The sequence below is a fragment of the Prionailurus viverrinus genome, chromosome B3 (assembly GCF_022837055.1).
Source record: "Prionailurus viverrinus isolate Anna chromosome B3, UM_Priviv_1.0, whole genome shotgun sequence".
Taxonomy (NCBI): domain Eukaryota; kingdom Metazoa; phylum Chordata; class Mammalia; order Carnivora; family Felidae; genus Prionailurus; species Prionailurus viverrinus.
In genome coordinates this window covers 14544545-14560538 of record NC_062566.1, presented here as the reverse complement: position 1 = coordinate 14560538, position 15994 = coordinate 14544545, and the positions used below count along the sequence as shown (strand labels likewise).

Here is a 15994-nt window from a genome sequence, read left to right as displayed (position 1 = left end):
GCTTATTCTTTGATCTTGCAATTCTGCTGGGTCACAGGCAGTAATAACTCTTACGATAACAAGCAAAATGTAGAAATAATCTAAGGACACTTTAATGGAAGACTGATTACATAGATTTTATTCTAGTCATGATATGCACGAGCACATGAAAAAGACTCCAAGACAACTCAAGGAAAAAACGTTGCACAACACATGTAAAATTGAATATCATGCATGTAAAACCAGAAACACATACAAAAGAATGGCGTGTGTGTGTGTGTGTGTGTGTGTGCATGCGCACGTGCATGTGCACAAGTGTGGGGGAGGCTGGGAAGGAAACACACTCAGTTAACAGTGATCACTTGGAAAAGACGGAAAAGGAACCAAAAAGTACAGTGGCTTTATCTGTATTGTATGAATGTTCTATGAGAAATGTGTGTAATTACACAAAAACCTTTTTCTTAACTTTGGGGTGCTTCCTGCCCACTGTGGGGCAAGGGCTCTCTGCTTGCTTTTTGCTTTTGAACCCAGAGGTGCTGGTGATGTCTCCAGGAAGACATGGGCAACTGCCCACCGGAGCCTTTCGATCTTGACCGCCAGGCTGAGGTGGAATTGCCTGAGGGCCCTGTCCTGGCCTTCCTCCGTAGGAAGCCACCTGAGGTCACCTGCCAATGTTTAAGTGCTCATCTCAAGTCCAAAATAAGCTACTAAAAGGAACTTTCCAGTGTCAATTCTTGTCCTTTTGTTTTCAAATTCCAATCTCAAATTTACATCATCACATTGGTTCTTGTTTTTTTTTTTAATTTATTCATTTTGTGAGAGAGAGAGAGTGAGCAGGGAAGAGGCAGAGAAAGAGGGAAAGAGAGAGAATCCCAAGTGCAGAACTTGACATGGGGCTCAAACTCACACACTGTGAGATCAAGACCTGAGGTGAAATCAAGAGTCAGACACTTAACTGACTGAGCCACCCTGGCACCCTATCACATGGTTCTGTATCCAAAATAATGCACTACAATTTTTCAATACTTTTAAATATCTCTAAAAAAAATAAAAATAAAAAAAATAAATATCTCTAAGTCTCTGATAAATTCAAGATGGCAAAATTAAGTTATTTTTGTTCTTGGTTCTCTTGAAACCACCAGGTAGACGATTTTCAATCAACACCTAGGGACATGTCCTGGCCACTGGATGTTGGATGGAGGTAGGTGGGATAAAGACTGCTAAGCACAACCCCAGTAAGAATGAGCAAAATTAAGTACAATCTTAAGAAGTTATTTACAGTTGAAAATATAATTTCTAACAAGTGTATGATTTCTTTTTTTACATAAATTCTTTTTTTAAGTATTATTTATTTTGAGAGAGAACAGAGAAAGCGAGTAGGGGAGGGGCAAAGAGAAGGAGGGAGACAGAGAATCCCCAGCAGGCTCCGTGCTGTCAGCCCGGAGCCCGACGTGGGGCTTGAACTCACAAACCATGAGATCATGACCTGAGCTGAAATCAAGAGTCAGATGCTTAACTGACTGAGCCACCCAGGCGTCCCTGCTAATGTATGATTTCTTCTATAACATCAGGGTTATGGGCTCAGGATGCTTGAGATGCGTGTTACTGTTTGTTTTTTTTTTTTCTTCTCTCTTCATGATGAATGCCAATATACAACAAGATGTTTAAGTGGAATCTGGACAAACTAAACACAAGGGAGGCCAGGATGGTAAAGGACTTCCAAAGAATATTGGAAGCCTCCTATTTTCATTCATCAGGGTTCCTGAAAATGTGTGTGAAATCCATACACTAAAGTTTGGACTTACATCTTATTGCAGACAGAGGGTCTATTCCCAGAGAATTAAAGAATTTCATAAAAATCCCTAATTATGGCTGCTTCAAGTTCTGACTCATGTGGACCAGGAAACCAGACAGGTGGAAGAAAATCCTTGTTCCTCTGTACTGGGACCTGGCAATGTCTACACAGATACTTTCCTGCTCACAGGCCACTGATGGCTCCATAGGGGCCCAGGTGCAGGGCTGGGAAAAAAAAAACCCTCTCTTGGCCAGTGAATGCATGCCAGGTGGGTCTTGGCTGGTCCCCAGTGAGCACAAAGGCTTTCAGGTGGGACCACCCTGCCCATCTCTCATAAAGGGAACCGAGTAAAGACCAATGTTGGGTAGGGGAAGATGGGCAGTGGGTAGGGGCCGAGGCCCTGGGTGACCTTCAGGCTCTTGCCACCTACAGTGGGTGCTCCCAAGAGCTGCCATGACAAGATGCAGGGAGTGGGTGGGAGGCAGTTCTTTCCTTGGGCCCAGGTGGCCAAGGCCTAATGTTGGTGCACAGACCAAGGAGCAAAATCCCAGTGATAACCAAGTGGAAGGCTTCTTGCTCTTGAAGGCTGCGGGATGGTTTACTCAGCCTAAAAAAGGAATCTGCAGGGAGTGAGGACAAGATATCTGCTTTTCATTATTTCAAGAAAGGGGTTAAGGGACTCTTATCAGCCAAGGTGGGTGGAGCTGGATGCAAGGAAGGCAGGACTGGTCCCATCGCATAAACTTCCGAACAGAGTTGCCCATAGAATGGCTGGCATTATTTGAGCAGTAGTCAGTTTCCCATTGCTAGAGGTAAGCAAGTGTATTCTGGACAAATAATCAGAAGATGTAAGCCACAGACGGAGGTTAATGTTAAAACCCCCATCAAATCCAGAGCTTTCTGCAGTGGGGCAGGGCTTTGTGGGCATGAAGCACAGCTGTGTCAACTACTACCCGCGTGGACGGATGCCCACAGCCGTTTCTCCCACCCCCAGGGCCACGGCTTGGCCTCCCTTCCCTTCACCTCACTGAGTAAGGGATTCCTTACTGGATGCTGGCTGTGGTCCCTGGAAGGCCCAGTGCTGCCCCTGAGGCCAGGCTGAGGTTGGGACATCCCCCTAGACCTCGGTCTCCTTCCAAGCAAAGCCCTGTCTGCCCTCCTGGCTCCCATGGTATGCACACAGCCTGGCAGACGCCAGCAGGACACCGCCTCCAGGCACATGGGCTGGCAGTTCCACTCCGGAAGGCACACGTCAATGTGGACCTATCCCCTGTAGGATCTCTTCCAGCGGCCCGCCAAGAAAGCACACTACCACTGGAGTGGCACTTCCTATTTCAGCCTGTTTCCTTGTTCTATTTCTGGAAGGCAAGAAGAGAGCCCCTACTCGAGCAAACCCCTTGGCTCTTAGGAAGCTATTTTTAATACAGATTTGAAAAAGGCAAAAGGAAAAGAGAAGGACGCTAAAAGCGGCTATGTAAAAACCTGGGATTTGAAGAGCTTCCGGAATGTTCCTTCTCCTCCTTTGGTCCATGCTGGTTCAGTGGAGGACAGTGCTCTGAGAGGCAGGCAGCTGAAGTCAGGACTGCTCACAGAGCTGTGGGGTATGTGAGCCACCGCCAGTGACGTCTGCCCAAGCCCCCCTCACCCTCCACGATCCAGAAGAGACTCACCAAGAGTTCTTGGCTTGAATTATCTAGAAGTTTGTTCACCTCTCAACTTTCCAGGGAGCCTCACCTCAGCTGGCAGAACAGGTTTTTCCACTCTGACTGGTGTCAGATGCGGAAGAATGCATAATGATGTGTTTGTTCACATAGATGGCCCCACAGCCCCAGCCCAGTATCTCACTGACCCTCGATCTACCCATACACACTCTACACTCCTCCACACTTTCTAAATGTTCCTCTTGAACCTCAGGCAAGCTGACTGCTGACAGCACTAATAAGGTTGCAACAAGCCTTCCTGGGACACAGCTGTGCTGAGCAAACACAGGACAGGCACAGGCAGAACCCCCTGGGACCACTGGGCAACTGGTGAAGTACTTGCACCTTCCTGGGCTTTGGAAGGGCTAGCCATTCTAAACAGGCACAAGGTGAGGTATACAACCCATACAGGTAAGGGCATGAAAAACACACCTCGTACACATCTGTAAACACACACAAAATGCCTCAGCACCCCAAACCCGAAAGTAAAACGTGAGTTCTTTCCTGATTTTTGTTAATGTTTGGATCTTTTTCTAAACTATGTTTGGAGGCATCATAATAACTTTATCATTTCCAAAGTATGTTATTCTCCAACCATTTTTTTTTAAGTTTATTTTGGAGAGAGAGAGAGAGAGAGGGAGAGAGCATACGAGCAGGGGAGGGGCAGAGAGAGAGGGAGAGAGAGAGGGAGAGAGGGAGAGAGGGGGGAAAGAGAGAGAGAGACAGAAAGAGAGGGAGAAGGAGAGAGAGAGAGAGAGAGAGAGAGAGAGAGAGAGAATCCCAAGCAGGCTCTGTACCATCAGCACGGAACCTGATGCCGGGCTCAAACTCACGAGCCGTGAAATCATGACCTGAGCTGAAATCAAGAATCGGATGCTTAAGTGATTGAGCTACCCAGGCACCCCTCTTCCAAGCATTTTTAAAAGAGAGAGCTTCTGGAGTGAAAGCAAGCTGCTCCTACATTGACTATAATCAGAGTCTCATTGGTTTGCTTCCTGGCAATTTTCCTTAGGTGGATTGGAGTGGGGGTGGGGAAGCAGGGCTCCCTGTGATCCCAGAAGGTCTGGGAGAAGGTGGGCAGGACAGAGCCAGCCCATTTGCTGGGGGAACAACCCAGATGGCGGGTACAGCTTCAGGCTCATGGAGTCAAATATTCCATTTGTTCCAGAAAGAAATTAGGAGGAAAGAGGCCAGCTGACGTGGATTTGACCTTGAAAGTGAGCGCTGAGGTTTGCCAGTTAGATCCTAATTGAACACATTGGTATTTAAAAAGTCAACACTTTTAAAAATAAATTGCAGTGTTATTCTTCTGGTTGCAAACATAATACAACAAACAAACAAACAAACAAACAAGAAGCAAACAGAAAAAGGAACACAAGTTCAGTGCAGAAACATAAACCCTGCAGGTGAGCACAGAGCAGTGGCTGTAATCTCCATGTGACTGTGCTACCCTTTGAGTGTACCTGCCCTCAGGCTGTGGTCTTGGTGTGTGTATTTGCACTTTGTGAAAATAAAATCCAACACGCGATATTTTTAAACTGGGCCTGCAGAGCTCTGGGGTCAAGGTGAAGACCCACAGGTGGGATTCACCAAGCCCACCCCTCACTACTGCCCATCAAAGCAACTTCACTGTTAGCTGTTACATAGGCTCCAGGTAGGAGTTCAGGGGAGGAAGGCACTCTGCTGGCTGCTTAAATAAATAAATAAATAAGAATATATACATAAGGTACATTTGATTTTCCAAAGGACTGAAGCCCGCCAACTCCCATCGTGGCAGATGGAACGGCGGTCACCAATTTTTCATGTCTGTCTGCATCCACAGCCTGGCCTCGGCCTCCTCACGGATGGAGCTCTTGATTTGGGCTCTCCCCTGTGACTTGCTTTGGCCAAGGGCAACGGCGTGCCATTCTGAGCCAAGGCCTTAAGAGACCTGGCATGCTTCTGCTTTCTCCACTTGCATCTCTGCCATTGGTAGGGGAAGAGCGTCCCCTGGTCTCAGAAGAACAGGAGTCACGTGAAGCAGAGCTTCAGACAGCTCCGTGCAATAGAGCCCCCCCAGCCACCTGCTGGCGTGGAGGCCAGAAATAAACTGTCATTGGTACATCCCACTGAGATCCTGTGTCTGCCTGAATCAGGGTTCGGAGAAGTTGAGCCACTCAGTGGAGGTCACCCAGCACTAAGAATTGAAGGCAGTCCCGATTAACCCCACAGGCAGGCCCTTAAGCCCTCCACCCTTCCCCCAACCTCGACCTTACATTGTGTGAATCCCATTGTGTGTCTGCCCACTGCTTCCCTCTCAGTGAAAAGAAAAGGAACACAGTCATGGGGCGCGTGGGTGGCTTAAGTTGGTTGGTTAAGCGTCCAACTCTTGATCTTGGCTCAGGTCATAATCTCACAGTCTGTGAGATCGAGCCCTGCGTCAGGCTCTGCGCTGACAGTATGGAGCCTGCTTAAGATTCTCTCTCTCCCTCTCTCTGCCTCTCGCCTGCTTGTGTGCGCACACACTCTCTCTCTATCTCAAAATAAATAAATATATAAACTTAAAAAAAGAAAACACCGTCAGAAGCAACCTGTGGGGTTCAAACAAGACAGTCACAGAAGTCCTTGTCACTCTAGCGAACATGCAATTAGCAGGGCCTCTGGTAATAGATTTAACATCAGAGCCACAGGTAATAGATTTAACATTCCCAGTGCCTGTGGGATCCTGTGGAGGTCCCCATGGTGATGCTGTTCTGTGGAGGGGACAGGCAAGGAGTGGGGGGGTGTCCTCCTCTGCCCTCATTCTTCCACTGCTCTCACGGGGGTTCAATGGTGGCTATAGGAGGCCAGAAGGTGCCTGACGTCTGGCCACCAAGTAAGCAGCCCATTGCCAGCAGGAAGGGAGTGCTGAAAGTCGTCCCTGAGGGTCCCAAGGCGGGACTCCCACCCTCAGCTCCTCTGCAACCACCTGTGGTACCTTTCTACCTTGGGAGTGCGGGCATAAATTTGCACTTCTTCATGGAGTCCTTAGGAGAATTCAATTACTATTATAATTCCTTAACAGAGAAAATAATTGCCGTAATGCTGAGCCATAGGACAGAATTGTCCCATGCACTTCAGGCCACTTTCCTCTTATCTTCTTCAACTCTGTGGTTTATGTGTTTTGTCCTCACGTAAACACCTCACTTAGCATCAGGGATTCACAAGACATCACCTCCCCTGGGGAACCCCTCCCTCCAACCCCCAGCACCTAGAGCAGTCCCCAGTGGGGGCTGCATGACTCCCATAAGCTCCTGTACCCTTGTGTGTGTCCTATGGTTCATTCAGAGCAGGGTGGTGGCGAATCCTGAGATTCCACTGGGGAAAGAGGCCCCTGGAGCAGAAAAGACTTTTCTGAGCCTGCTTCTTCTAAGCTAGTGGGGAACCCTTCTATGGGAGAAGGGTAAAGTCCAGACAGACCTCAAAGGGAAGAAAAAAATGGGGGCTGGGTAGTTTCAGTGCTTGGCCTCTCAGTGCACATGAACATTTTCTGGTTATCTGTCTTAACTCAGGCCTGGAGGCAGGGCTGGATCCATGTCTGTTCAGAGTCCACTGGCCCAGGTCCCCAGGATCCGTAAGAATCAGTGGGGATCTGTGGACACCTCAGAAAGTATCATCTCAGCCTTGCACTTGGCGGGTAGACCAGAACATCAGCATGACCTGGGAGCCTATTAGAAACACAGGCTCTGGGGGCCCCCAGACCTACCCAGTGGGCATCCGCAGCTCACCAAGATCGCCTGGGGACTCAAGTATATACTACAATTTGGGAAGTGCTGCTCTACGGACCCAACCCATTTAGACCCATTGATTCTCAGTCCCAGCTGCACATTAGAATCATGAAGAGGGGGTGGAACACTTTTTTTAAATGCTTATGCCTAGGGGCTTCCTGGCCAATGGTAGTTTAGACATCCCAGTGTTTCTGAGGGCGAGGGTAGAGAGCCACTCATTTAGGTCATCAACTCTTGACCAGGAAGGGGACTGGGCAGATCCCCTCTAGGGTTTTTTCAGATGCCACAGTCACCCACCCAGTAAACCCAAATGTCCCTTGCAAAGAGGAGAGATAGGTAGAATAATGGAGCTGGAAAGTAGAGGTGCTACCCAAACAGCGGGTATCATGTTCTGTCACAGGTCACCTTTCTAACAAGCAGCCAAAAAGAGAGAAAAAAAAAAGACATACGTCGTTAAGAGAGAAATAACTTTTCAAAGGATGCAAGTCGAACATTCTGGGAACATTTAGTGCTGGGCAATGTCAAGAAACAAATTCTTTTCCCATTTCATAATCTGATTTATGCACAAAGAAATCTTCCAGGAACATCACCCTAGTTAGCTTTTGGGCATTTTCAATGAAGAAAAACACTCGAGTAACTGGACAATATCTGCTGAGCCAGGTGCACTGTTGGATTGCTAACTTGATGAAGGGTACAAACACCCTGGCCCTCTCAAACCCAACATATGGGCCCTCTCATATCCTACACGATGGCCTAGATTTTAAGGGCGAGAAATTCTAGAGTTAAGACACGGCTCAAACAGCAGTTCTGCCGCTTATAAATTGTTGACCTTCACCATGTATCTACACATCTCTTTACTCTCAAGTTCCTCAGCTATAAAATGGGGGTAAATATCCATTTTATAGGTCATTGTGAGAATTCAACAACCTAAAACACTGAATCTAGTGCCTGGTATGTACTAGGGACTTAACAAATATTTATTGTTAACAACAGTATCTCTGCCTATCATATAAAGGGTTAGCATCCAAAATCTATAAAGAACTTATCAAACTCAACATTCAAAAACCAAATAATCCAGTGAAGAAATGGGCAAAAGACATGAATAGACACTTTTCCAAAGACATCCAGATGGCTAACAGACACATGAAAAAATGCTCAACATCACCCATCTTCAGGGAAATACAAATCAAAACCACAATGGGATAGCACCTCACACCTGTCACAATGGCTAAAATTAACAACTCAGGCAACAACAGATGTTGGCGAAGATGTGGAGAAAAAGGAACTCTTTTGCATTGCTGGTGGGATTGCAAACTGGTGCAGCCACTCTGGAAAACAGTATGGAGGTCCCCCAAGAAATTAAAAGTAGAATTACCCTATGACCCAGCAATTGCACTACTAGGTATTTATCCAAGGGATACAGGAATGCTGATTCTAAGGGGCACATGCACCCCATTGTTCATAGCAGCACTATTGACAATAGCCTAAGTATGGAAAGAGCCCAAATGTCCATCAATGGATGAGTGGATAAAGAAGATGTGGTATATACATACAATGGAATATGACTCAGCAATAAAAAAGAATGAAATCTTGCCATTTGCAACAACGTGGATGGAACTAGAGTGTCTTATGCTAAGCGAAATAAGTCAGTCAGAGAAAGACAAATATCATATGACTTCACTCATATGTGGAATTTAAGATACAAAACAGATGAACAAAAGGGAAGGAAAGCAAAAATAATATAAAAACAGAAGGGGCGCCAACCATAAGAGATTCTTAAATACACAGAACAAACTGAGAGTTGCTGGTGGGGTACTGGGTGGGGGAGGGGCTAAATGGGTGATGGGCATTAAGGAGGACACTTGCTGGGATGAGCACTGGGTGTTATATGTAAGTGTTCAGGGTTCTATTCCTGAAACCATTATTATACTATATATTCACTAACTTGGATTTAAATTTAAAAAAATACTGATTAGGAAATGAAAATAAAATAAAATAAAATAAAATAAAAAGAATAAAAAAAAAAACCTCAGCAGTGTCACTGCCATCCTCTTAACTTGTGTTAATAGTGTTAAAAGTGGTAAAACACATAGGGACGCCTGGGTGGCTCAGTCAGTTGAGTGTCCAACTCTTGATTTCAGCTCAGGTCAGGATCTCACGGTTCGTGGGATAGAGCCCTGTGTCGGGCTCTGTGCTGACAGTGTGATGCCAGCTTGGGACTCTCTGTCTCCCTCTCTCTCTGCCCTTTCGCCACTCACATTCTCTTTCTCTCTCTAAAAATAAATAAATAAATAAATAAATAAATAAATAAATAAATAAACAAATAAATAAATAAAACATTAAAAATTTTTAAAAAGTGGTGTAACTAACTCTAGTGGAAATCAGGCCATATGTACAAAGAGGCTTAAAAGTGTTCAAACCTAATAATCTCCCTACAAATCTACTTTAAGGAAATAGTCTTAAAACTAAGTGTAAAAACAGGAGGGGATGTTTTGGTAAGATTCAGCAACTAGAAGCAACCTATATATCCCCACACACCCCAGAGGAGAGTGAGGACTAGGTCAATCATTTTACACAGTGTTCCCACGTAAGATGTTTCACCAGATCATACGAGCTAGGTGACTGGTGAACTTAGGAGGAAAAAAGTAGGATAGTAAACTATACACTATAAAATTAAAACAAAATCCCTGAAGCCCAGAAGGAAGCAGACTAGAAGAGAACATCTCAAGACAGTAGCAGTGCTTGTGTTTAGGGCAGTGGCACTCTGGGCAATATTTTTTTTTTCCTACTTCTCTCTTTTTTAATAAATATGCATCATTTTTATCATGAAACCAAATCCCCATCAAAAAACCTTTAACCAACATGAAGTAATGCCCTGATTCTTAGGATCCTTGACTCCATAATAAATTTTGGCCCACAGCCCCCTAATGTTTAGAATTTAAGTGAGAATCCCACGATAAGTTTTATAATGAGACTTTCACTTTAACCCACGGGTTGAACACCCCTGGTTCTAGACTCCCCACAGGACAGGAACTGCAGGTTGTGCCCAGCATGTGAGACTGGCCCTGCTCTTACCATTATGGGTCTCCATGGCACGTTCTGGACACACAGCTGAGCCCTCTGGACCCACACACCAGTACATGCTGGGCGGTCGCCGAGACATGCCAGCCATCAACCCTCGGTGGCTATTCTCCAAGTCAGTTTTGGCCAGGGTCACCGCCGCCACCGCTGCCCGGAGGGTGGACTGAGGCACAGACACGCCGTCATGGCTGAGCAGAAAGCAGTCTTGTTCTGGTGGTGAAAAACATTATAAAATCAGAAAGCTTTTCTTAATTGTCAAGTTCCTTCTTGTACCCCTGCACACATTTACTATTTATTTTATTTTTTTAATGTTTTTTTTTTAAATGTTTATTTCTGAGAGAGAGACAGAGACACAGCATGAGCGGGGGAGGGGCAGAGAGAGGAGGAGACCCAGAATCCAAAGCAGGCTCCAGGCTCTGAGAAGTCAGCACAGAGCCTGATGCGGGGCTCGAACTCACGAACCATGAAATCATGACCTGAGCCAAAGTCAGACCCTTAACCAACTGAGCCACCCAGGCGCCCCAATACATTTACTATTTATACATCGCACAGGTATTTCTCTTCTTGCAACATTCCTGACATTCCATCTGTCTAGCCATGCCCAGTCAGGTGGGGGAAGTGAAAGGATGAGCTGCCCCCACCCCAACTTGCACCCCGCTGATCATGTCTACTTAAAAACAGTCCTAAGAAACCCCAACAATGACAGACACCTACTGGTAAGGGCTCAGCCATTGTTTAGTCAACACATAACCCTTGTCAATTGCACAGCGACGTCGATATGACTACACGAGGCTTCTGCTTTCAGGGGCTCACACTCCAGCTGGGGTGGGGCAGACGCACTTTAAACTGGTCACAATATAAGGTTTCCCCTCTGCCCAGGACCAGCTCTTCCAGAAGCCCAGAGGCAAGCATGTAATCCCAAAGAGGCAACCAGGCAACAGTCCTGAAGTGAGGGTTCCAGAAGGCATTGGTACTGGTTATGAAGACAAGTCAGTGTGCACCCTGGGGGATAACAGAAAGGAGCCCCACATTTTGCCTGCCTGGATACATCTGGCAATGTCTGTAGGCATTTTTGGTCATCACAACTCAGGGTCTGGGTGCTACAGACAACTAGTGGGTAGAGGTCAGGGATATTACTGAACTTCCTATAATGCACAGGGCACCACCCACAACAGAGACTTATCTGGCCCCAAACCAGGACAACTGTGGTAAATGCTGAAGCAGAGTGCGGTTCTCTCATGCTGGGCTCCCACTGAACTTGGGGGGAGGGTGGTGCCCCCAACACAGGTGACATCCATTGCCTTGAGGGAAAGACCCAGGTCCAGCTCAGGCCTGGCATGGGATACATTGCACAGTGGGGAGGGGATTAGTATATGAAATGTGTGTGTTTCTATTAGTGTCGGTGTAGAGTCTATACTATCATGGACAAGTCCTCTGGGGCAAGACTTGCCAAGCTCCCCCTTCTGCTGCCTTTAGGAGTACAGCCCCCCTGGACCAGGTGCCCGATTTCCAGGCTCTAGATGAGGCAGCCCCAGTGCTCTTCCAGCCTTATTTGGTAGCTTGCTCAGTGCCCATACTGTTCAGGGTACCTTCTAGAACCTGCTCAGAACCTTCTAGAACCATTACATAAGTAATTAGCAACTATTCTCTGAGACAGATACCTCTGAAATGGAGACTGATAAAGTGTAGTAAAAAAAAAAAAATCAAGGTCATATAAATCATACCCAAGACAATATGGAAAGGAAAAAAGCACAGGTTGGATGTCAAAGGCTTGGACTGTCTCTGTCACAGATCAGCAGTGTGACCTCAAGCTAAAACTTATGTGTATCTCAGTTTTCCCATCTGTTAAAAATAGACATGTAGCCTCTCACCCAGGGAACCTCTTGGGGTGGCTATGTGATTTCAAGTAAGGTAAATTTTCTGGAATCACTTTCTACAACAGGGCCAGAGTTGTGGTTCTTACCTACAATACCAGCGGGAGGCCTGGGAGACCAGCAGGGTCTCCCTGCTGCTCTCTGATTAACAAGCTCAGAACATCAAGGCTGGAGGGCAGAGCACTGGGGCTGTCTCATCTTAGAGTCTGGAAATCGGGCACCTGGCCCAGGTGGGTTGTACTCCTACAGGCAGGGGAAGGAGGAGCTTGGAAAGCCTGCCCCAGAGGACTCGTCAATGATGCACCCCCACCTTTCTGAACTAAAGAGTGAAAGGTCTGAGGAAGCCATACATAGGAAAGCCTGTGTCTGAAGTTTGGGAGCCTAAAAATTCCAAGGAGAAATGATCAATCTGGACAACATTTAGGAGACCATCAAAGCACTGTAGATTGCAAAACCTGATTAGGAAAATCAAATTGAGACAGGAAAATCAACTTGAAGACGAAAATAATCTCCATCTTAAATTAAAGGCTCCAGGGGTGCCTGGGTGGCTCACTTGGTTAAGCGTACGACTTTGGCTCAGGTCATGGTTCGTGAGTTTGAGCCCTGCATCAGGCTCTGTGCTGACAGCTCAGACCCTGGAGCCTGCTTCAGATTCTGTCTCCGTCCCTCTCTGCCCCTCCCCCCACTCATGCTTTGTCTCTCTCTCTCCCTCTCAAAAAATAAACATTAAAAAAACTAAATAAATAAAAAGGCTCCAAATCCTACAGTAACATTCAGAAACCAAGAGGCACAGTTCCTATCTGCTTCAAACACCTCTTAAAATCAGCTACCACATATACCTAACAACACCTCAAAATCCAAATGCTAGTAGATGTTCCTTCTGAAAACAGAAGTGTCTTACCATAGAATGCTTTTAAGTGATAAAAAAAAAATCGTTAAAATATTTTAGGCCAACCCTTGCCCAGCACATTTTGTTCCCCTTTTCATTTTCAGTTTCCTTTTGAAAAATCACTTTACCAATGAAGGATTTTTACCACTGGAGTTTTTCAATTGCAATTTGTATGTTGGCTTAGACTCTAAGGTAGAAGTTTTAAAATGAGGTAACTCAGTTTTTGCTCAATTTTTGCCCTCAAACGGATCTTTGCTTCTTCCTGCTCCTTTTGGGTTTAGATCAATGCAACAAATCATGGTTGTAAGTTACAGGTCTATCTTGCCATCATGGTGTATATACATTCTTAAGAGAGTTTCGAGAGGATTTTTTTAAATAATTATTTTAATAATCTTTAAAACCTCACCAATTTTCATTTGCCAGTTCTTTATACCTGCATTAACGAATAAACCTGAATACTTAATGAAAAAAGAAAAAAAGGAACTTGACCTTCGTTGTACAGATGTTTTCATTGGGCCCTTTCCATGGAGTGAACTGCCATGTAATTCATGAAACTTACAGCTGGTCCGGAAGGGACAGTTGCAAAGTTTCAGACACAGGATAGATAGAGAGAAACATAGGAGGACCTGCACCTCCTCACCTGTCTTCAGGAGGCTTGGAAAGGATTGCCAGTACTGGGAAGATGCTTGCAAATAAAGCATGTGAGTAATTCTCATATTATCCAGTAATTTCTTTGAATGAGAAGCCTGGTAGGGATGGTTGGCCCATGGTCCTTGACATCCTTTTGGCACTGCTAGTCTCCCTGACTAGTTACTGGCTTGCTACAAAATGTGTTTAATGGATTTGTGAGCATCAAAATATCATGGAGCTGCAGACCAGAGAAATGTGTGGTCTCCATCTCAGATGAGCACCCAAGGGGTTTGGGAACAGAAGCCCTTCAGGAGTCTGAAACCACAAAGGATTAAGGCTGTCCATTCACCATTCCATCACTATACCATGTGTCCTGGGCATCTCTTAGTTCTGGGAGTGAAGACCCAGCAGTGAGCAATACTGGTCTGTGTCCCTGGAGCTCCAGAAGAGACTGCCAGGTAATTAAAGGAGAAATGAAATACATGAAGAAGGAACACAACACCAGGGGAGGCTCCAGAAGGACAGCGAGAGAGGGTTGTTGAGAAAGAGGCTGAGCTTAACATGCTGGCCATGTGAAGACTCCAGGGCCAGCATTGCAGAGGCCACATGCTGGAGAGTGAGCTGGGCCAGGGTGGCTGGTGGGGGGCCGGGGTGGCTTGGGCAATGGCCAGGTGGTTGATGATGGCAGAGGCCGGATCAACTGAGGGGAAGGAGGTATCCTAGATTTCACGCCAATCACAAGGAGAGAAGCCATGGCAGGGTTCTAAGCAGAGGACTGATTCACATTAAATCACATTCTGGGAGTAAATCACATTCTGATTCACTTATTAAAAAAAAAAAGAAAATCACTCTGGCTGTCAAATAAAGAATTGGAGAGGGGAGGATTGCAATCATACCGGAGAGAGATGCTGATACCTTCGGGCTAGGGTCGAGACTGTGGGAAGGAAGGGTTGAGCCCAGACACCTAGGTAAACCCAACAGAACTTGCTAACACTGAATTCAAGGGATGGAGGTACAGGCTGGGGGCGAATTCCCTGCAACTGAGCAACTGAGTTGACGAGGGAGCTATTCCCTGAGATGTGGAAGCTTGGGGGAGGGAAAGTCTGGCTGACCCCAAAACCTCCTTTAGGGACAAATCAGGTGTGAGGTTTGTATGTTTTTAACTTAATTCCTTTATTCTTCAGGGACATAAGCAAAGGTAATTAAAGTCAAATCACAAAAGGCATTTTAATGTTAATGTTTTCCAAATCGTGCTAGTCCACTTGTCCCTTTAATGTCTGGGTACTTTGTTACAATCGCTGGATGACCTCCAAACTCTAAAAGGAGCATATTCTTTGAGAGCCTTGCTGAACACTTCACTACAGGCGCCTGTTTCTCTGCCTCTCTGACCCCTGCGGATGTGTTTGGGGAGAAAATTTCCTGGCCTCCAACTGTGCAGGGCCAGGTGGAGCCGGCCAGAGGTCCCCAAACTCTCCCTCACCATCTTCCTCTGGCCTCAGCCTTCCTAGGCTCCGCTTCTTGCCCCGTCCCGGTCCTCACTCCGTCTCCGAACCCCTGCCAGGAAAGGTGGCCCTCAGAGACCGCCACAGAGATGGCGGGTTTTATCCGGACCTGGGCAGAGCCGCGGGTCCCGTAGACTCTTCTGGGGGTGCAGGCGCGCTGGGCCGCCCCCTTCAGCAGAACCTACCCCCACCCCCCGTCCCCCCAACTCCACGATCGGCCAGAACCTGGGCACACGCATTCACACTCGCCCGCACACAGGAGCGCTCACACTCCGCCCGTGCCGGGCTGAAGGAAGAGGTTCTCTCCAAAGGCGGAGGAAACCTGTAGACGCCCTGGTGTAGCCTCCGACTTTTGTTTCTTGCCCCGGCTCCCCCGGCCCCGTCCGGCGCGGGGTATCGGGGTTGCACCCCCGCCCCTCCGGGACCGCGCACCCTCCCCCACCCCGCGGGCCAGGGAGGCCGTGGGGCTGCCAGACGGAGATCGCCCGCGCCCGCACCCTCGGGGGCCCCCGGGCAGAGGCCACCTGGGCGGAGCACGAGGCCGCCCGGAGCGCGGGCCTGGGCTGCGGAGTCGGGCTCCCCGCGACCCGCCGCGGGAGGCAGCGAGGCCCCCCCACGGGGCGCGGACCCGGGCACTTACCTGCGGCGGCGGCGGCGGCGGCGGCGGTGGCGGCGGCGGCAGCGGCGGGGCACGGCCCCGGGCGCCTGGGACAAGGGGCTGGGCCCGCGGGCCGGGAGGGGCGGACTCCAGCGGGCCGGGGCCTGGCCGTCCCCCTGCCCTCCGCCCCCCTGCGCCTC

At 47.6% G+C, this 15994-nt stretch overlaps 1 protein-coding gene across 4 annotated transcripts in view; it reads right to left on the bottom strand.

The window, feature by feature from the left end:
- LRRK1 (leucine rich repeat kinase 1) overlaps positions 1-15994 on the bottom strand; it is a 132374-nt gene extending 116380 nt beyond the window's left edge. For all 4 annotated transcript variants that reach the window (XM_047862162.1, XM_047862163.1, XM_047862165.1 and 1 more), the window contains exons 1-2: positions 15837-15994; positions 10296-10511 (exon numbers count right to left, since the gene is read on the bottom strand). In XM_047862162.1, coding sequence (XP_047718118.1) covers positions 10296-10392 — 97 coding nt within the window. In that variant the 5' untranslated portion in view covers positions 10393-10511; positions 15837-15994. The remainder of the gene's footprint in view (positions 1-10295; positions 10512-15836) is intronic.